Source organism: Schistocerca gregaria, chromosome 1 (genome assembly GCF_023897955.1).
Source record: "Schistocerca gregaria isolate iqSchGreg1 chromosome 1, iqSchGreg1.2, whole genome shotgun sequence".
In the NCBI taxonomy this organism is placed as follows: Eukaryota; Metazoa; Arthropoda; class Insecta; order Orthoptera; family Acrididae; genus Schistocerca; species Schistocerca gregaria.
This window is the reverse complement of record NC_064920.1, coordinates 830,730,338-830,753,854: the sequence shown is the minus strand read 5'-3', so window position 1 is coordinate 830,753,854 and position 23,517 is coordinate 830,730,338. Positions and strand designations below refer to the sequence as shown.

Sequence of the window (23,517 nt, the reverse complement as noted above, 5' to 3'; positions counted from 1 at the left end):
GGGACTAAGGATTTGAGTAGTGACTGGAGATCCTGCTGGATTTCTGGAATGGGGTCACTGTGGCAAGGTTTGTAGGTGGATGTATCTGACAGCTCTTTGAGTCCTACCAGGTAATCCTTGCAGTTCAAAACAACAGTGGTGGAGCCTTTGAAGTTGTATTAGAGGTGCTGGACAATGGTACTCAAAGGTGGGAGCAGGAAGTGAGTACGATGAAGAGCTTTTAGAGGAGGGGTTGCTCATGTTGCTGGAGGGAAAGTGTTTCAATGTGCATTATGAGTTCAAGGGATTTGGGATTGAATAGCAGGAGAATTTTGTGAATGAGAGAAGGTACTGCAAGGAGGTTTGGGCTTGGTTGATATGGTTTTGCAGTGCTATGTTTGTGAGGGCTAAGGATTAGTGAAACCTGAACAGGCAGAGGTCATTGTGGAAGTAGGGGTGGCAGCCGGAGATGGGTAATTTGATGGTGAGGCCATTGGGAGGATTCCACGAACTAAGCAATAACACAGGAACAGTATGCGAGTGGCTAAGGATAAGGAAATTTTTCTGTATTGATATGGATGGAAGGAGCAAGGATCGAATAGTGGGGGGGGGGGGGGGGGGGGGGGATGTGAAAAATTACGTAAATAATGTAGAATTACATCCAATAAATTTCGCAAAAAATACACCCAAATGCATGTGAAAATTCAAGAAAAGGATGACATGGATACAAAAGGGGGAACAAGGATGAAATCTGAGGGAGTCACCTCAGCTTTCGATAACGATGGGCGAGCCTGTGCCATATGGATCCTTCCCACCACCACCAGCTTTTCTGAACTGCGCAGCTGGGAACTTTCCCTGCAACAATCCTATGCTCCCGTAACCCTTCTGGTCTCAACTTTCGTTAGTCACTGTCCTCACCCATCCAGCCCCTTCCCTGTTCCCATTCCAGCACAACACAGCCCTCATTCCACCACCAGACCCAGGGCTTTTTATTTCTCTCTTTTTCCACTATCATCCCCCCCCCCCCCTCCAATCTAACCCCTGCCCTCGGTCTAACTTGCAGCACTTCATTGTGTCCCACCCCCACCATACTATCCCCCCCCCCCAACCTGCCCCAGTCTTCTCCTTACACCCACCCAGTCGCCACTCACATCACACTTTGGTGCTGCTACTCGCAGTGTGGTTTCAGTTGCCTGAGACTGCAGCTGTGTGTGTGAATTGGTGTCTGTCTATTGTTCGCGAAGGCTTTACTTACAAGAGTCCATTTCTTGTGTGTCTGTGTGTGTGTGTGTGTGTGTGTAGCCTTAATGGCCGAAAGCTATAATTGTGAGAGTTTTTTTGTTGTGCCTATCTGCAATTCAGCATTTCTGCTATATGATAACAACTTTCATTCTCATAATATTGTTACATTACATCCTGTGTTTTACATCGTTTGGTTCTTTTAAATTTGTTTTAGATGTGTTTAAATCTTGAGGATCTGCAACCTCAAAGTTATCTATAAATACTAAGCCTGAAGTCCGTGTTAGGCAGGCAAGCTTGTATCTATTGTGTAGTTTCAGAAGAGCAATCTGTGTCTGTTGCTTAGTCTGCTATTGATTATCGTAAGTGTCTTCTCCTCTTATATTAACATCTTTGGTAAAACAATTGAAATTTCTGTTTATAATTAATAGGTTTCAACCTCATTCACTTCACTTAAAGAGTTAAGCAAATGCTTAGCAAATGTTATGTTACTTTAAGGGCTTTATTCAGTTTTTAAAGATCTGAACAGCTTATTGCCAGAGCTCTTTAATTTAGTGCCGTAATGTGTATGGTATTTGTTGGCAGCCTTGGCTTCTGAACCATGACATCTTAATCAACACAGTACTCACCCTCATGTAAGTACTCTTGTATGTACCCAGATGGCATCTCCAGTGGCCATTAGCTCTCGCATGGGGTTTTGATTCCAGCTGCAGCTGCTAATCAAATTAAGTTTTATAGATATTGCAGGGGATCGGTGGTTTTAAGCAACTGCCTTTTCAAGCTTACTCTGTCTCGGAATCTAACGTAATGAAGCTAAGAATCTGTTTTCTGTACTTGCATTTATGAACATATACTGTGCTCTTTAACTTAAGTTTTTGAACATTTAAATTCCATCTGCACTTCACTGTCCTCTACTCTTGATAGTCAGCTTAGCGTAACTTAGTTGCACACTTCTTATAACCCATTGGAAGATTACCAGAATTAAAGTTGTAAATTTGCCCTCTTTCGAAGGGGATTGTTTTTTGGTCTTGGTTAATGTGTAATTTAATTTAGGAATCTTTACTTAATACCATTATTATACATGTGGGCGTTTTATTAAAAGGCCTTACACCCGCTTAAAATTGTATGTGACTAACTTGTTGTCTACCGAGTTTTCAGAGTGGCCCCTGCAGGGGTAAGGGTGGTTTCGGCTCACTTATTGTGATGAACAGTAGCTGTTTCAACTATTGTTTCTCTATTTTAAATTTGCTTGTGTAATTGAAGTTTGTTATTTGAATTGATACTTCTCTTGGCTTAAAGACTGCTTACATAAGAGCAACTTTCTGTTCATTATTACACATCAGGTGCAAGAAGAAGACTGCAGTTTTAATTATCATTCGGACTGTTGCCATATATCGAAATAAATTTGTAATTTTTAAGGAAAACTGATGTGCTCGGGATGGGTCTGCTCTTCCAAGTCTCCTATCCTTTGTCCAAACTATGTTCAGACATTTAAATATAGGTGATGTTTAAAGGTCTAAAGGTAAACGCAGAGAAAGGTCACACACAAAATATAGCTCACACCAGACTGGTGCTGGACTTGGGCAGCCAGTTAAGTGTCCATAGCTCACACCAATTCAGACAGTTGGGTGGACTGTGTCATACTGGTGGTGAAGCTGGGCAGGTGGGAAGTCCTGGCATGTCATTTCAAATGCCAATTAAATATGAAGCAGGTAACATTCTTGTCCCCTGAGAACTTTCCCTCCTACACATTGTGTAAATCATTTAAGTTGTATTGCAATGCATCGTGCTACCACTGATTTCGACCTCAAGAGATCAACCAACAGCCATGTTTCTGGTGGGCGAGCATGCAACTATTTAGTACATTTAGTGGCTTGACTACTTTTGTTGGGGCTGGTTGTGTGCCGCTGCATTGTTCCTTGAAAAATACACATAAATAAGGAACTATACTATTGTCTTATTTATATGTATTGTACATCCAGAAGAGTGAATGGACAATTTACAGCACAAATATGAGAAACTGGGAAAGGCTTGTGTGGACAATGATGTATCCTGACACAAGTTTTGACTGAACTTTAGTTTTATTACACTCATCAAACATAGTTTTATTACACTCATCAAACACATTCCCTCAACCGGTGGCTTACAAGAACTAATATTCACAATAATTAAACACAATTTTAGCCTATAGCAGCGCAAGCAAACAATTAGTTTCTACAAAGGTAATTTTTTAATTGATCACTGGCATCATCCAGTACTCTAACTCGTTAATGTCGATAAATTCCCCACATTTATCTAGTTCACACATCTCTTGAATAACAGAGTCTCGCAATTGCAAACCTTTTTCACTGAAAATGAATAAGTTCAAACTGCCTAGCACATTAGCACTACCACCAATGGCTCTTAGGCCACACAGTTCTTATCCCAACCAAGAACACTGACAAAATACCGTTAAACCTGTCCTGCTCTCTTCCTCTTCACCTTTATCACATGATCACTACTTGAATTATGTTAATTCTTAACTTCTAGACCACCATTTGAAATTATTTAGGTTTAACTTATTTCATATTAAACAAATTAAATATATTTTTACTTTTCATTTGAATTCCAATATTACACATATTAATTTTCTGTCACTGAAAGTATCCCATTTAGGTAAATATTTTACACTACGAATCTGGACTGTTGTAACCTATAACTTAATTCTTCATGTTTACATTTACTGATTTAGTCAAAAGACACACTTACAACATATTACACTTTCTTACTAGTACATATAAACTGAAGACTATACTATTGTTTTATCGTATTGTATTGTGCAGAGGTTAATCTTTTTCTGTAGTTGAGGCAGATTTTCTGTCCTGGAGCACAACCACTGTAGTACAAGTTATTGTGCTGTATGCTAGTGCTCGACCATGTGGTGTACTTAATGGTCCGAGATTTCCTGGGCACAGTTGCCACCTGTGGCTCTGAGGCCCCAACCTTCCTTTTGGCATATGTATCACATACTTTATACAGGCATCTTGCTAGCCACTTATATGTTGTTTAACCCAGTCTTTGCTCTCCATCATCAATTACACATATAAAACCTATAGCTTGTAACATCACGATATGAAAGTGAAAATATTCAGTTACCTAACTTTTCTGTCTGAATTTTAATCATAACTTTACATAGCGGTCCAAAACCAGACTTACATCTACGACAGACATATGGCGGACAACTTGTCTAGTGTTGGGATACTAAATAGTGCGCATGCGCACACACACGCGCGAACACACACACACACACACACACACACACACACACACACACACACACACACACACACAAACCTACACACCTTTCACGTGAATCAGTCTTATCTGTTAGTGAAAACCCTATCAATATCCCTGCAACAGTTCCCGAGAACTTCTCATACACAGAAGACTGCAAAAGGGGACTTTAATTTAGTAATCTACATCTAAGATCTTCCAACATACATCCAAGAAGCAGAAATAGTTCTCTTTGCTGACTAAGCAAGCATTACAATCAAGCCTGAGAAATTTCAACACTGGTTAACTGCAAGTGGACTATCTTAGAAATAAGCTCAATGTTTTGCAGACCTTTTGTAAATGATCATTCACCTCACGTAGTTGTGTTAACCGAGCATGGACTGAAACTGAGAAAATTATTTACTTTAAACTAGTTGGCTATTTCCTAGGAAATAGTTACTGTAGACAGCATCTTAAAGGTGGAGGTGTAGCAGTATTTGTTAGAGAGCAGCTCAAAGTAAATAAATTAAACCATATATATCTGTATAATAATTAAGACTCGACTGAAGTGACAGGCGTTGAATCCCATATCAAAGGTTGCAAAAAGGGCACGGTGAAACAGAAAATTGTTGGGATTTATTGTCCACCAAAATCAGAGGTACGGCATTTTATAGAAATTTTTAGTAGAATAGTGGGACACTGACACAAACGAGGTAACAATACTAGGTGACTTGAATATAGAGGCAACATCTCGCAATAAAAGTAACTGCAGGCTAATAGATACTTTTAACTCCAGTAAATTCACATACAAGAGTAACTCAGTATACTTCAAGTAGAATAGACTACATAATACTACGTAAAGAGGTAAAAGATAGTATTGTTGTTGTTGTTGTTGTTGTTGTTGTTGTTATCTTCAGTCCTGAGACTGGTTTAATGCAGCTCTCCATGCTACTCTGTCCTGTGCAAGCTTCTTCATCTCCCAGTACCTACTGCAACCTATATCTTTCTGAATCTGCTTAGTGTATTCATCTCTTGGTCTCCCTCTATGATTTTTACCCTCCACACTGCCCTCCAATGATAAATTTGTGATCCCTTGATGCCTCAAAACATGTCCTACCAACCGATCCCTTCTTCTAGTCAAGTTGTGCCACAAATTTCTCTTCTCCCCAATCCTATTCAACACCACCTCATTAGTTACATGATCTATCCACCTTATCTTCAGCATTCTTCTGTAGCACCACATTTTGAAACCTTCTATTCTCTTCTTGTCCAAACTAGTTATCGTCCATGATTCACTTCAATACATGGCTACACTCCATACAAATACTTTCAGAAACGACTTCCTGACACTTAAATCTATACTCGATGTTAACAAATTTCTCTTCTTCAGAAACGCTTTCCTTGCCATTGCCAGTCTACATTTTATATCCTCTCTACTTCGACCATCATCTGTTTATTTTACTTAGTATTAGATGCTGTAATGTGGACTTCCACTACTCAGACCACAAATGTCAATTTGTAGACTATGAACACACAAGCATCCAAGAAAGGACTCAGGTCGTAGAACATAAAACTATGCTTAAAGAGAAAAACAATGCTTTTAAAAGTAACTTCAGCAAAGGGGGTCCGAATAGAAATGGGCCAAATTTTATAATATTATTTTACAGTATCTTAATTTTTGCTGCCCAGTGAAAGAAATTAAGGAAGTAGTAACTCACAACCAAAATGTAAAAAACACCAGACTGACTCTTCCAGCTTACATGGTTAAACTCAGGCAAAATATCGAGGATCTAAGTGTACTACGTAAGTCAACTAAATTGCAAATATTTAAGGATAAGTACAATCAAGCTAAAAACAATTTCAGGAACAGCTCTCAAATTTAAGAAAACAGATCCTAGATAAGGAAATAGCTCAGTCAACACATATCGGGAAGACTTCACGGAATATAATAAATAGATATTGCAAAGTCACTCCGATGTTAGATGCTCAAATTGACAGAAACCAACATGAAGGAAACCATATTAATGATCCAGATAAAATCTGCAATATATTTAATGATTATTTTATATCTTTAGCTGAGAATCCAGATAATAACACAAGTCTGACTCAGATGGTAAAGCCTTACCCTAAGCTGGAAACTGCTTTTGACTTTAAGGAAGTGAGAGTGGACGAAATAGGAAACATAATAAATAAGTTAAAGAATAAGACCTCATCAGGCTGGGATGGACTGAGTGGTATTATAATTAAAAAATGCAATAAGGAATTAGTTGGAATTATTACCCATGTGATCAACAGCAGTATCAGGGAGCACACATTTCTAAATATATTGAAGAAAAGGACAGTTAAACCTGTGCATAATAAAGGATCGAAAGAAGAGCTATCAAACTTCAGGCCCATATCACTAATACCAATTTTCAGTAAAATATTTGAAATTGTTTTGTTGACAACTTAGTGATTATTTCACAAAGAATAATTTACTAGCAGAAACACAGCATGGCTTCAGAAAGCAATCACAGTACAATTACGGCAATTACCGAATTTCTCCACAAGGTGTATGATGCCCTGAATGAGGGAATGCAGACCAGAAGGATATTTCTAGACCTTACTGATCCATTTCACTCTGTGAACCATGAGCCCCTAAGCAAACTGGGAACTTACAATATAAACGCCACATCCATACAACTACCGATTACTTATCTAACCAATTGTAAGCAGTGTACAAAGCTGAGTTATGAAATTAATTATCAGATCAAACATTTCCAATCCAGCTACAAAAGAGTAAAACAAGGTTTAGCTTAGGGCTCCGTATTGGGCCCTTTCCTTTTCCTGGTCTACATTAATGATTTAGAGGCACCTCTGTACTGCAAATTAGTAAGTTATGCAGATGATACCTTGCTTTTGTTCTTCTGCAAACAAAGTAATGCCTTGACACTGGCTGCAACTGATGGCTTAAGTCAAATGACTACTTACTTCCTTGATCAAGGTCTAAAAGTTAATATTAGCAAATTCTAGCTATTACCATTAAAACTTGGTAATTCATACAAAATCTATATTGATTATTATCAATTATTATTAAGTGGCATCAAAAAAGTAGACACTGACAAATGTAAATTTTTGGGGTTATGCCTAGACAAAAATCTTAGAAGGGTAGACCATATCAATTTTTTATGCAATAAAATCAGCAGTTTACTGCACTTAATTAACAATCTAAATTTGTCTCTGAACAAACATTAAAAACTGCTTATTATGGGACAATATTTGCATATATTAATTATGGAATAGAGGTATGGGGATGTGCTGCTGTTAGACACATTAATAGAATCCTAACACTGCAGAAAAGAGCAATCAGGACCATGCATCGACTAGGATACAGAGATTCATGTAGGGAAACCTTTGTACAACATAAATATCCAACAGTATATTCCTTGTATCTGAACAAATTAATAACATTCTTTGTGGACCATAAAGATAATGAAACCAAGTGCTCTGGTGTGCATACCAATAATACAAGACAAAGATTGCTTCTTCAGAAACAGAACTAAACTGAAGACAACAGATCATAGTCCTTGGATTAATGGCCACATGTGGTTTAACAAACTGCCAAGTGCTGTAAGATGCCACAGAGGTAAAGTATTCAAAAGGGAATTAAAATCATTCTTAACTCTCAAATGTTTGTACTCATTGAATGAATACTGATATTAAAATTTAGCTTTTCTTAAATGTAGGCCTAACTCTTGTAAATTCAAATACCTATACTATGTAGTAACTGTATGTTGCATTATGAAGTACTGCACCATATATTGCAAAGTGCATCACCTGTAAGAGACTTCTTGTACATCTGAATTGCAAATTCCTACTGTTTGTACAAAAATTGTATAAAAATGCTATGACATTTGCAAAAGTCACCAGTTGGTGACTGTAAGCAACAACAGGTAATAAATAAATATAAATAAAATAAATTAACTACTGCAAAATGCTTCATTCACAAGTAAAAGTAATGCGTGATGGAACAGAATATGTTCAATTGTTAACAACCATTCAAAAGCCAAGATAGCACAAAATATTTTTATTTAAGACAACTGGTTTCAAAAGTCTTATCTGTATCTTCAAACCTTAAATTTTTTTTAGTAAAACATTTTCATTTTACACAAACTCATGCACAAGAAGTCAAGTGGATAAAAGCCAGCACATTCAAAACGTTTGTCATTGCTAAAATATTAAAAACACATAGCACATTGCCCAGAGGGCCATGTCCATATGCATATTGCTCGCAGGTTCTTGTCACACAAGACAAGTACTGCACACGATACAAGACAAGTACTGCACACGATACAAGACAAGGAAAGACAAGCGTATGTAAAACAGATGTGCTATTGTAGGCCATTTAAAGTGGATTTGCACTGTTTAGTATGTGACCAGCATATGTAAACAGATGTGCTATTGTGTACCATATTTGTATCATGTACAAGCATCTGTGAGAAATATGTACATGGACATGGCCTGCTGGGCAACGTGCTGTGTGTTTTTCAATATTTTAGCAATGACAGACTGGTGCTGAGTTTTATCAACTTCACATCTTGTTCATGAGGTCCAGCATAAAGTGAGTGTTTTAGGCCTACTAAAAAAATAAAAAAATATTAAGTCCAGAAGTTGACAGCTATGACAGTTTAAACCAGTTGTCATGAATAAAAAATATTTTGTGAGATCTTTGCTTTTGTATGATTTTTAACAATTAAAATACATTGACCTTCAATATTCTCATAATGAGAAAATTAATGACAATGTTAAATGCTGACAGGAATGAAACTGGAAGTCATATATTCTAGATCTTATTTAAAACTAAGCCCGCACCTCGTCCAGTACGTAAGATTTTGGAGATTAAAATGTCAAGAATATGAAATGCAGCTAAAAGAATATTTGCAAGCCCTGGAAAGCATACCAGTGTATCTAAATATATCAAGTACTTCAGGAAATGTCAATTAATTCAGGTATTAAAGAAACCTGCTTTGAATACTCTTAATATTTTATGGCCTGTATTATACAGAGGCAGCAGCATTTATATCCTGTATGCTGATGGCTATCAATAATCAATAGTTGATTTAACAGACCTGTTGAGCAGTAGCAGCTTGAAAGGTAAGTCCTCCCATGGGACAGGGGACGTCTGATGAGTACCGAGGGCAGCTGCGCTTCGTGAGGAACTGTCCACCATTGAAGACATCTATGTAATAGACTGGGCTACCACCATCTGGTGCAGTATCAGTTCTGTAAAAATCCAAATTACCAACATCCCAAACCCACAATGCAAGAATGTCAAACCATTTGGTACTGTGATATCCAAAGTGGAATACAAACAACAGATTCCGTCAGGAAAACTCACACTGTAGTGGGGGACTAAGCAGGCACTCTACAACATCTAGGTATACCCACACTCTCATGTACATCTAGATCAACTCCCCCTCACACACACACACACACACACACACACACACACACACACACACACACACACACACACACACAGAGAGAGAGAGAGAGAGAGAGAGAGAGAGAGAGAGAGAGAGAGAGAGAGAGAGAGAGAGAGAGAGAGTTGTTTACAATGTTCCATATTCAGTAATGCCTACTGCAACTGCTTGTTGAGTTTTGCAATGCCACAAGCAACCTAGTGCCAGCTCAATTTCTACTGATATCTAACACAACCAATTCAAAACACTAGCAACACAAAACCTTCACATTAAAGTGACTCCACAATAATCAATGTAATATCACCACTGATGTTAATATGACATTTTAACTAGTCGCAGAATATAAAACACAATACTGACCCATAATGATCTCTCCATCGCAATAAGAAATGGGATGGAAAACTGACTGGTTCACACCTCACACCCATGCGTCTCGCAATACTTTCAAACAGAATACTCAGAGTAATGGGTATGCCACGTCGATACTGCAGCACCTGGTTTGTGAAAAAGCAATAATTATATATTAAGAAATGACAACACACAATTACAATATCTAAGCATTGTGAGTACCATTTATAAGTAATTCAAAGACATGGACACATTACCTGATCCAAGCAAAAAGTATCCTAAAAGTAATAGAACATCACAAATATACCTTAAGTTCTGCTTATGGGCTGATCTGAGCAGCAGTTATATAGCATCAATCACCTGCACTTTTAATAGGAAGATATTTAAGGAACATCCTATTTCAATTTACACTTTTTTCCACTCCCTTTACACTAAATGCAACTGTGTAGATCTGAACTGCAATAGAAAATCAAAGGATGGCCCCCAATAATAAAGGCTTCTAATTTGTGTCTGAAAGAAGAGATATTTTGATTTTCTCTTTTCACTGGTAATGGTACATGCATAATAACACACTTTTATACATTATTTTCTGAACTATGCAAAAAAATTACAACTCTCTTCTCATTACATAAATAATCCGGGTTCTAGGATAGGCAGGATACAAAACAAATTTTTATTTTCTAGAACACTGATTGCTGAACTGTGTATTACATTTAATTAAATCTGAAGTATATTTGAAAACCACCACATACAATCTGAAAATTAAATTAAAAGAGCTTGTTAAAATTGCAATATCAGAGAAAGAAAGTTGTTGCGCACCATATAGCGGAGATGCTGAGTCGCAATAGGCACAATAAAAAAGATTCACGCACTCATAGCTTTCGGCCATTAAGGCCTTTGTCAGCAGTACACACACACACACACACACACACACACACACACACACACACACAGTCTCAGAGAGCTGAAACTAAACTGCGAGCAGCAGCACCAGCGCATGATGGGAGTGGCAACTGGGTGGGGGTAAGGAGGAGACTGGGGTGGGGAGGGGGAGGAATAGGGGGAGGGCCCTCCGTCTAAACTGCAACACTTCACTGTCTGCCACTCCCACCATACTATCCCTCCCCCTCCCCACCCCAGCCTCCTCCTCACCCACACCCAGTCGGCACTCCCATCATGCACTGGTGCTGCTGCTCGCAGTGTAGTTTCAGCTCTCTGAGACTGCAGACGTACGTGTGTGTGTGTGTGTGTGTGTGTGTGTGTGTGTGTGTGTGTGTGTACTGCTAACAAAGGCCTTAATGGCCGAAAGCTAAGAGTGTGTGAATCTTTTTATTGCGCCTATCGCGACTCCGCATCTCTGCTATATGGTGAGTAGCAACTTTCCTTGTCTGGTATTGTTACATTCCGGGCTGGATTTTCCATTGTTTAATTTTGCAAAGAGACAGGAAGACTTGTCAGTACTTCCTTCAGGAGGCACAACTCTCAATATTCCTAATAGAAACACTTAACATGGGAAGCAGTATGTCTCACTACTATAACTAAACACTCCTTCCTCAGGGAAGGAGGGGGGACTGGTTGAAGTTCAGAAAGGATTGGACAGGGGAGTGAATTCAGGTCACTCAGTCCTCGCACTAATGTGTAAGAGCCCTTCCCGCCCACCCTTCACCCACACAACCCCTCCCTCCCTCCCTCTCTCTCTCTCTCTCTCTCTCTCTCTCTCTCTCTCTCTCTCCCCCTCTCCCCCCCCCCCAACCTAAAAGAAGGAATGTATAACTTCAAAAGTCACAATCATTGTTTTCTACTTAAAAAGTTACAATAATTGCTTTCTACTTAAAACATTTCTACCATATTCCTACCGCCAGTTTGTAATTGCACTACTGAAGATAAGCATGACCAGCCTTGCTACCTCTGTAATTGTGGCATCTATCTGAAATATCACTGTTTGCCTTTTATCTGCATGCATAATAAGCACACAGATGGCCTACAATTCTACCAATAAACATTAAGATCTCCATCCTACCAGATCAATGAGGCAGACAAGTATTTTGCCAGTGTTTACACACTGTATCAACCTATATTTATGATGATTTACCTAATAATAGAAGTTATGAGTAATCAACAGACGAGATAAGCTAGCTTTCAGAATATACCCTTTGGTCAGGCGCGCGCGCGCGCCCACACACACACACACACACACACACACACACACACACACACACACACACACACACACACACATTCACATTCACAGGCCAAGCATTCGACACACAGTTAGTGAAGACTGTGAGGTGTGGTGCACTATGGAGATGACTAAGGCACGGATTTGAAGGCGTAATAGGGCAGAGAAAGGGGAAACTATTGGGCAGAGTGTGTGGGGACAGTGGGTTAGTGGAGATGGAAACCAGAAGGGTTACAGGAGTGGAGGGTGTGTTGCAAGTATCGCTCTCATCTATGTAGTTCAACAAAGCTGGTGCTGTAGAGAAGAATCCAGGTGACAAAGATGTGAAACAACCACTGAACTCTGGCATGTTATGCTCAGCAGAGTGCTGTGTCAGTGCATGGTTAACTTTGTCCTTGACCAATTTGGCAGCAGCCATCATTCTGGTGAAAAGTTGCTTGGTTGTCATGTCCACATAAAATGCTATACAGTAATTGCAGCAGAGCCAGTTATGGCACGGCAGTTCCTACAGATGGTCTTGCTTTTGATGGTATAGGCTATGACTGTGACAGGACTTGAGTGGGATGTGCAGGGCGGGTGAATCTGGTAGGATTTGCATCTGGGTCTTCCAACAAGAATATGATTCCTGTGGTTGGCAGTTGAGAGTGGGAGTGTGACAAAACAAGCTGGGATATTTTTACTTCCCCTCTTGTTTTGCCATCTGTCTCCTTAAAATTCATTTTTTCATTTTGAATTAATTACCCTTAACATACATGAGTATAATCTACATTTTCATAGATGAGAAAGAGTGGGCCTCAGTTCTAAAGAATATAACACCAGGTCTATTTTTGTGCTTAATTTTATGTATGTAATTTATTTTCTAAATTATTTTCACCATTACTAGATAGTATCTTTCATTACAGGGTGAGATCAGCAATTGTTTCGTAACTTAAATTCTATTGCTGACTTATAAATAAATATAAATTCTATATTAATTATAAACATTTGGAGGAACAACCAACAGTATTCTTGAAGGATCTACCTGGCTATTTGAAAACATGTTAGCGAAGCCAGCCCTTAATTCCAAAGTAATTAACAGTTTTGTCAAAAGTATTGTTTGTGTAGCTATATATAAGTTAATTTCATGATTTAAACAAGTACTTCAGCTTAACCCTTTTAGTAGAAGAAACTATTAAAAAGAACCAATTTTTCAATGTATTCAGTTAATTTAATGAATTTAGTTTTAATAATAGTTTCTGTAAATTAAACTTTGAACAATGTGTAGTTTCAGAACCTATTACTGCAACGCTTTATAAGGGCCTGGTTTCTGGTCCAGAGTCAGTCAGTCCACGGCCGAGTTTCAGAAAAGAACCTGTGTTGGCTGAAACAACAACAACAATGCAGCAACTTAACTATGGAATAAGTTTAACAATTATGCAGTGTATTAAACCAATGACAGTGTCCGTTTAATATCTGAAAGACTGAAATGTGTGTTAGGTTTTTACTGCTTGTAGATGTTCAACAGTAATCTATTGTAGCAGTATGTGAATGTTTGCCTGAGAACTATTAATGAGGCTTTTTGAAAGTTAAACACTAGCACACTGGCCATATAACTGTGTATTTTTGGCTGGCAGGGGAGGAGGGGGGGGGGGGGGGGGGGGGGGAGGTTTTGCAAACAGTGCAAGTAAAGTAACGTGAAATGCAAGTGTGCACCTGTCTGCTAGATTATTTACAGTAGTCAGTGTCGAAATTACAAACCCCATTTGCCAGCCAATGTAGCAACGCAGTACATCAACACTAAGGACAATCAATTAAGAAATAAAGCAGGTGAATGTCACAATGGGTCAGGACATGTGTAGGTTGGGTGGATGGTGGAATATTCCTTCAGGAAGGGTGGGGCAATCTTTGGCAGGGCAGCCCTCACTTGGGCATTTCTCCAGAAGTATTTACATTTACATTAAATTTATGATACATCTTTTACTCCTGACTGAAATGGGAGGGGGGGGGGGGGGAGGGGTGTAACTTACACAGAGACACTGACGAAGTGCTACACACCAAAGGGTGACAAGTGCAAATCCCTTTTCACAATAATTGTGTTCATTTAACTCCATGAATGTGATTTTAACACCATAAATAATTGCCTTAATAGTTGGCTTTACAGGTGCAACTTGTTTTTTAGAAGTATGAAAACCAAAATTTTTAGCAAATTGGTAATTTGAATGTTCAGAGGAACATTCTCAATAATCCTCATCACACACACTCAAAGGAACACAAGACACAGACACCAAAGACGTTGAGCAGATGAGAATCTTCTACATCCTATAAAATATTCATTTCATTGCACTGAAAAAACCTAGGCGATAACTTCATTTTAGAAACACCAAATTTGGATGGAAGCTCTGCTGCATTTAGGTATGACAATTCGTCAGTATTTATAAAATCATGGTAAACATTTGAAGTATAATTAAAAATAGATTTATAATTCTTTACTGTGAGAATAAAGTACCTCGTTTTTTGTCATTTCTGAAAACAATGTGTGATTTTTTAATAACAAAAAGCATCTATCTACACGATTCAGATAAAAAATCAGTACTGGCCTTCCCGAGTATGGATTCTAAAAGTTTTTGTTTCATGTGAGTTATTTACAGACAATCACAGAAAACTATTTCCAGAGAAACCACCTCAAAGAGTGGGGACTCCTAGGTCTGTAGTAGACACTAGACCGGTTCAACAGGCACAGGTTATCAGAATACTTCCTTGTGTGTGATTGAACACCACTTCACGGGAGATGGGAAGGATTTTGTGTAGGATGTCCCTCATTTTAGGGCATGATGATAGGTAATCAATGCCCTGACAAAGGATGTGATCCAACTGTTCCAGTCCCAGTGGTATTAGGGTGACGAGATGAGTGCTCCTTTGTAGCTGGTTCTTCAGGGTGGTGGGAGATTTGGGAGTGTGTGGGGATGACTTGGGAAATTAATCAAAATATCCACGGGTGTACTGCCGGTCTATAGTGTCCAACGGGCACAATATTTCGGCAATCAAACATGTCGCCATCATCAGGTGAAGTGACGGACTGAGTTCCTGTGAACGCGCCGGCACGGAGATCCGTACGCTATGGCTGCTCAGGGGGAACTGGGTTTGGTCGCGGCGGCGGCCGATTTAAATACTCTCCGTCCGCGCCCCGCGCCACGGTCTCGCGGTGGAACAGATTGCGACGGTGTCTGAGACGACGTCGGTATGATGGCTCTGTCTGCCGTGGTCGTCACAACTATGTGTTTGCTCGATTTAATCTTGATTAACCCAATCGCTGGTTCCCAAGCCTTGCTAAGATTATAGCCACAGTCACGGTTTATGAGGTCGTCATTGGTGCGAATTTCGATGGCCTCTCTAACAACGCTGTCCCAGTACCTCGACGTCTGTACCAGAATCCTCGTGCGGTCATACTCCATAGCATGATTTTCCGACAAACAATGTTCAGCGACCGCCGACTTGCTCGGATACATTAGTCGAGTGTGCCTCTGGTGTTCACGGCATCGATCCTCGACGGTACGCATCGTCTGACCAATATACGACTTGCCACATTGACACGGAATCTGGTACACGCCGGCCTTCCTCAAACCGAGGTCATCTTTGGCGCTCCCAACCAGTGCACGAGTTTTATTCGGAGGACAAAACACAGTTCCGACCCGGTGTTTCTTCAGAATGCGGGCGATTTTCCCCGAGAGAGCGCCTGTGTATGGAATAAATGCAGTGCCTACCTCCTCCCTCGTGACTTCATCCATCTCAACAGGTTGTGATGCAGTGGTTGGGCGGAGAGCACGTTGGATCTGCCACTCTGAGTACCCATTTTTTCGAAATACAGTTCTCAGATGTTCCAATTCCTGGGGTAGACACTCTGTGTCAGAGATAGTGTGCGCCCTATGTACAAGAGTTTTAAGTACCCCATTCCTCTGTGAAGGGTGGTGGCAGCTGTCTGTGTGCAAATACAGATCAGTGTGTGTTGTTTTTCGATACACCCCATGACCTAGGGTGCCATCAGCCCTTCTCCTGACCAAGACGTCAAGGAAAGGTAATTTACCCTCTGTTTCAGTCTCCATAGTGAATTTGATGTTGGGGTGTATGGAGTTTAGATGTGTAAGGAAGTCAAGGAGTTTATCCATACCATGTGGCCAGATGACGAACGTGTCATCCACGTAACGGAAAAAGCAAATAGGTTTCCATTCGGATGACGACAGGGCTTCCTCCTCGAAGTTCTCCATGTACAAATTCGCTACCACCGGTAAGAGTGGGCTACCCATGGCGACTCCTTCTGTTTGTTCGTAGTATTCTCCATTAAAAAGAAAATACGTGGAAGTCAAGACATGTCTAAAAAGTTCAGTGGTATTCTCGTCAAACCTCTGACCCATCAACTCTAGCGACTCTCGCAGGGCTACCCTCATAAACAAGGAAACGACGTCAAAACTCACCATGATATCTGACTCATCCAACCTGAAGCTATCAAGGCGTTTAACAAAATCCACGGAATTACGGATGTGATGAGGGCATTTACCCACATAAGGACTTAATATTCCCGTCAGGTATTTGGCCAACAAATATGTAGGTGCCCTGATGTTGCTGACAATGGGGCGTAATGGTACCCCCTCTTTGTGAACCTTCGGGAGTCGATCTAGTCTAGGCGGTACCGGACCTTGGGGTAACAATTTCTTAGCGCCACCCTCCGGTAAATCTGCGTCCTCGAGAAGAACCCTCGTCTTGTTCTCCACCTTATTTGTAGGGTCAGCGCTGATCTTCCGGTAGGAATAGTCATTTATCAGGCTCTGCATCTTATCAGTGTAGTCCTTATGGGAGACAACAACTGTAGCATTGCCTTTGTCAGGCGGTAAGACAACAATTTCAGAGCGTTCCCTCAGATCACGAATGGCCGCCCTCTCTTTACTGCTGATATTTGACTTCATCGGCTTGGATTTCGTCAACGCACGACAAGTTTCACGACGTATTTCCTCGCCTGATTCTGGCGGAAGTCGAGCTGCAACCTGTTCAACAGCACTAACAATTTCTGCGACCGGAGTGAACTTGGGGGTGGGAGCGAAGTTGAGACCTTTCTGCTTATTGCATTCTGAAGAAACACCGGGTCGGAACTGTGTTTTGTCCTCCGCATAAAACTCGTGCACTGGTTGGGAGCGCCAAAGATGACCTCGGTTTGAGGAAGGCCGGCGTGTACCAGATTCCGTGTCAATGTGGCAAGTCGTATATTGGTCAGACGATGCGTACCGTCGAGGATCGATGCCGTGAACACCAGAGGCACACTCGACTGATGTATCCGAGCAAGTCGGCGGTCGCTGAACATTGTTGGAAAATCACGCTATGGAGTATGACCGCACGAGGATTCTGGTACAGACGTCGAGATACTGGGACAGCGTTGTTAGAGAGGCCATCGAAATTCGCACCAATGACGACCTCATAAACCGTGACTGTGGCTATAATCTTAGCAAGGCTTGGGAACCAGCGATTGGGTTAATCAAGAGTAAATCGAGCAAACACACAGTTGTGACGACCACGGCGGACAGAGCCATCACACCGACGTCATCTCAGATGCCGTCGCAATCTGTTCCACCGCGCTACCGTGGCGCGGACGGAGGGTATTTAAATCGGCCGCTGCCACGACCGAACCCAGTTCCCCCTGAGCAGCCATAGCGTACGGATCTCCGTGCCGGCGCGTTCACAGGAGCTCAGTCCGTCAGTTCACCTGATGATGGCGACATGTTTGATTGCCGAAATATTGTGCCCGTTGGACACTATAGACCGGCAGTACACCCGTGGATATCTTCATTATCAAATACACCGGGTGAAACTCAAGAATCACTTGGGAAATTGTTTGCGGACTAGGTGTGGGGGATAGTGCCTGTCTATGAAAGCCTTCGAGAGACCCTCAGCATACTGGGCAAGGGAGTTCTTGTCGCTACAGATATAACATACCTGGATGGCCAGGCTGTATGGGAGGGATCTTTTGGTGTTGAATGGATGGCAGCTGTTGAAATGCAGATACTGTTGATGGTTGGTGAATTTAATGTGGGCAGAGGTGTGGATGGAACCATCAGAGATGAAGAAGTTAACATCCAGGAATGTTGCACACTGGGTTGAACAGGATCAGATCATGAAAACAAGGTGTCTGAGATTTTGGAAGGCTAGGAAGGTTTCCTCTACATGACCCATAAAGAGGTTGGCTTACGAGGTTATCATTTGGGTGCCCATGGCTGTGCCACAGATCTGTTCGTATACCTAACCTTCAAAGCAGTAGTAGTATTCTGTTACAATTAAGTTGTTAAGGTTTACGAGGCATGAGGAAGTGGGTTCGTAGCCTCAACAATGCTGGGAAAGGTAGTGTTCAATAGTGGCAACACAATGAACGCAGTGTATGTTCGTGTATATGGAAGTGGCATGAGTATGGACACAGGAGGTGAAGGGATGAGGTTGGCTGAGTGTCTGTGAATGCGGTGGTTCTTATACTTGACATGGGAGGCTACATTTCAGGCAACTGGTTGGAAGTATTGGGCAATGAAAGCCGAAATGTTTTCAGAAGGAGCACAATATCCAGTTACAATAGCAATTCCAGGAGTGTTGGGTTTGCAGATTTTGGGGAGCATGTAGAAAGCGTGCATGTAGGGTGGTGGTGTGTGAGGAGGGAAATGTTACGTTGTACTTCTGAAATGAGATCACTGTGACAGAGTTTATAGATAGTGGAGTCAGACATCTGGCAAACGTCTTCTGCCAGGTAGTCACAGGAATTCATAATGACAGTAGTGGAACCTTTGTCTACAGGTAGAATGATCAGGTTGGTATCTGTTCCGATGCTGTGTATGGCTATCCTTTCTTCTTCTGGGAGCTTAGTGTTCTTAGGAAGGGTCCTGAGAAAGGACAGTGAGGACCAAGTTGGAGCTAAGAAATTCCTGGAACGTGACCAGGGGGCGGTTACGTGGGAGTGAGGGGAGAGGATCACAGCCGGATGATGGTATGAACTGAGGTAGGGTTCATTGTTGGGATTAGGTTGGCTTTGGATGGAGGGACTAATGGCGGAGAAGAGTTTCCATTGCAGGGGTTAGGAGAAGGGAAGTAGATGTTTGACAAGTCCAAAATGGTTTACCTTTGGTATGAGGCTAAATGTTAGGCCTCTGCATAGGACAAACTTCTGTGGGGCTGAAGATTTTGGTGGATATGTTAACAACAGTATTCTGGGAATGTTTCAGCTCTGGATTTAGTGAAGTATTGGTAGAAAGTTTTGGGGAAGCAGCAAGTTGAAAACTTCAGTTAGGCAGGTGTTATGAGAGGTTGATGAGGAGCAACACTATGGGTAGGATAGGGACCAGATAACAGTGCCTCAAGGCAGCAGTAGGATGTCAGCAGGCTGAATAACTTATAGAAGTGGTATCTAGAATGCTATTCCAGGAGCTGAAGAACACGGGACTCAATTTCAGAGATGAGATGTATGTAGTAGGGATTACAGAGCGGGAGTATCTTACAGAGGGAGCAGAAAAAGCTCTGGGATCCCTGGGTCACGGAAGTGTTTTTGCAGAACCAGGTTTGCGAGGGACAGGGTTGGCAGAAACTGGAAAGGTGAAGGTCATTGTGAAAGGAAGGGTGGAATCCAGCTAGGCCATTGGGGATTCCATGGTTTAAGCAGATTTAAGAAACAAGATTTAGCATTATTTTAGCTAGGGAAAGGAATACTCTTTTGTACTGGTGCAGAAACATTGAAAAGGGATCCACCGACGCAGGGAAAGCATTGGAGAAACAGGGAATGATTTAGGAAATGGGCAAATGAATGTGTAGCAATTGTGAGGGAAGACAGAATAACAAAACGACAAATAAAAATACATACAGATACATAAAGAGACACAAATTCGTAAAAAAACATGGTAAAAGTGGCAGAACAGATAAAGTATGGCAATATGTGCAAAGTGGGATAAGTGAGGACGAGAAGGAGAAGGGGGTGGGGGAAATTTGTTAAGGCAACATTCAGAAATTAGTGTGACACAGGTAGGAGAGGAAAATAACACACGACAACAGATAGAGATGAGAGAGGAAATGTGATCAACAGGAATAATTATGATCATCAGCTGGCAGAGATACTGCCCTGATGATCCACATGGTCACACAGCTGTGTGCTGAGTGTAGACGAGACCGTTGGTACAGTGTTGCTCTGACATCAGAGCAATTCCAGTTTGGAAATCAAATAAAATACACAGGAAGAAAGATAATGAACAGATAGTGAGTAATAACAACATAAACATCACTGGGTTGTGGGATGGAAGGAAACCCGTTAGGCAAAATCAAACAATGTAATACTGTTACATATTGAGCGCCATGCACCATGACCACTCTCTCCAGCCAGAAAGCAACTGTGTAACTGAAGCAGCAGGAAGAGACCAGTGGTTGTACTGGCAGATAATGGTGTACAATGAGAGTGAGGAGACATGAACTGGGAGGGTTGATAGGAAATAGGGTGTGGAAACTTTTGGATGGAAGGTGTGGTGACAGTAAATACTCTTATGTTGACATGAGGATGATTCTGGAAAAGGAGAATGTGTTGCAAGGATAACTCCAATCTGCACAGATCAGAAAAGTTGGTAGTGGAGGTGAGGACCCACATAGCCCAGGTTGTGAAGCAGCCATTGAAATCTAGGATTTGATGTTTCAGCTCTATGTCGTATATGCTAATAACCTACTATGAACTCTATGCCCCTGACTCCAACTCCAATTACATTTCCATAATTAGCACATTGCAACTTTATGTCTAAAGTTCTGACAACATTCATGGGATTAATTCACTTCATGTTAATGACGTACACTCTTTTTACTCTTAATCCACAACTGAGCACTCCAAAAAATGGCCTCCTACTGCAGGTATTCTATATACATAACTTGAGTAAATACTCACCATTGCAGGTACAATATGCCACCGTCTAAAACTGGCATGGCTATGAATTTGGCTCATGAGTCATGCCCTGAAATGAGTGACATAGTGCTCAGCCTTGCTGCACACTTTCCCCACCATCATATGCTGTCTGAACCTGCGGGGCTTGAGCAGAGGGAGGGGGGGGGAGGGCATCTAAATGCCAATACAATCACACTGCATACAACTTGGTTTTATACTTCACATCCTCCACAACATAGGACACAAACAAAATAGATCTTCAGAATTATTTTCAGTGCACTGAAAGTGTAACATAATTTTTATCTGGTACAAACTGTCAGCATATGGACAGCCATAGGCAATTTCTCTCAGGTTGTCATGTACGATTAATATTAGTTCACAATTGATAAAAGGTCTTTCACACAAATATGTTGCTCAAAATACTGTAGCACATTTGCAACCTCATTATGGAGGCCTGGAAACTGTACCTGAGAAAAGCAATGTGGATAGTTTTAATGCAAAAGGATTTGTCATTAAAATAGGAATTACTTAGCAAGTCAATCAGTTACATCTGCAATCCACAGGGGCACCTTCAAGTGAAACAGGAAACAGTCTAAAATAACACGAAACAAACTTGGAAACAGCCATCAGAATGGCAGTGACCCCAAAATTTTTACAAAACTATTCTTTTAATTCTTTCAAGGCCACAATGAAGCCTTCAAACCTCACATTTTCACCTCATGGCAGTAACTTAAGTGAACTGGACTGCATTTTCCAGTATGTGTGTGTCCTATAATGCAAATCTCTCTTTAAATTTGTTATCAAATCAGTAAGAAGCTTTTTATTTTGTAATGTCTTACTATAGGCAGTGTGCAATCAAGTCCAATTTAAATGTGACATTTCCAATCCATTCTAGTTATTCTACTTTTCATTCCTGCACTCTTTTCCTAGTTCATAAATTCAATAACATCGAATTTTAAATATAAAAGTAATTTGAGGCATGCCCTTTCACTTGACCAATGTACTTTTCAGTAATATACAGGGTGTTACAAAAAGGTACGGCCAAACTTTCAGGAAACATTCCTCACACACAAAGAAAGAAAATGTTATGTGGACATGTGTTCAGAAACGCTTACTTTCCATGTTAGAGCTCATTTTATTACTTCTCTTCAAATCACATTAATCATTGAGTGGAAATACACAGCAACAGAACGTACCAGCGTGACTTCAAACACTTTGTTACAGGAAATGTTCAAAATGTCCTCCGTTAGTGAGGATACATGCATCCACCCTCCGTCTCATGGAATGTGCTGATGCAGCCCTGGAAAATGGCGTGTTGTACCACACCTGTCCACAATACGAGCACGAAGAGTCTCTACATATGGTACCGGAGTTGCGTAGGCAAGAGCTTTCAAATGCCCCCATAAATGAAAGTAAAGAGGGTTGAGGTCAGGAGAGCGTGGAGGCCGTGGAATTGGTCCGCCTCTACCAATCCATCGGTCACCAAATCTGTTGTTGAGAAGCGTAGGAACACTTCGACAAATGTGCAGGAGCTCCATCGTGCATGAACCATATGTTGTGTCATACCTGTAAAGGCACATGTTCTAGCAGCACAGGTAGAGTACCCCATATGAAATCATGATAACGTGCTTCATTGAGCATAGGTGGAAGAACATGAGGCCCAATCAAGACATCACCAACAATGCCTGCCCAAACGATCGCAGAAAATCTGTGTCGATGACGTGATTGCAGAACTGCGTACGGATTCTCGTCAGCCCACACATGTTTATTGTGAAAATTTACAATTTGATCACGTTGGAATGAAGCCTTATCCGTAAAGAGAACATTTGCACTGAAATGATGATTGACACATTGTTGGATGAACCATTTGCAGAAGTGTGCCCGTGGAGGCCAATCAGCTGCTGATAGTGCCTGCACACGCTGTACATGGTACGGAAACAACTGGTTCTCCCGTAGCACTCTCCATACAGTGACGTGGTCAACGTTACCCTGTACAGCAGCAACTCCTCTGACGCTGACTTTAGGGTTATCGTCAACTGCACGAAGAATTGCCTCGTCCATTGCAGGTGTCCTCGTCGTTCTAGGTCTTCCCCAGTCACAAGTCATAGGCTGGAATGTTCGGTGCTCCCCAAGACGCTGACCAA

General features: G+C 41.1%; 1 protein-coding gene across 2 annotated transcripts in view; it reads right to left on the bottom strand.

Annotated features, from left to right (window-relative positions):
• Positions 1-23,517, bottom strand: part of LOC126272007 (F-box only protein 21-like) — a 98,769-nt gene that overhangs the window by 62,374 nt on the left and 12,878 nt on the right. For both annotated transcript variants that reach the window (XM_049974498.1, XM_049974506.1), the window contains exons 5-6: positions 10,293-10,426; positions 9,579-9,732 (exon numbers count right to left, since the gene is read on the bottom strand). In XM_049974498.1, the coding sequence (XP_049830455.1) occupies positions 9,579-9,732; positions 10,293-10,426 (288 nt within the window). The remainder of the gene's footprint in view (positions 1-9,578; positions 9,733-10,292; positions 10,427-23,517) is intronic.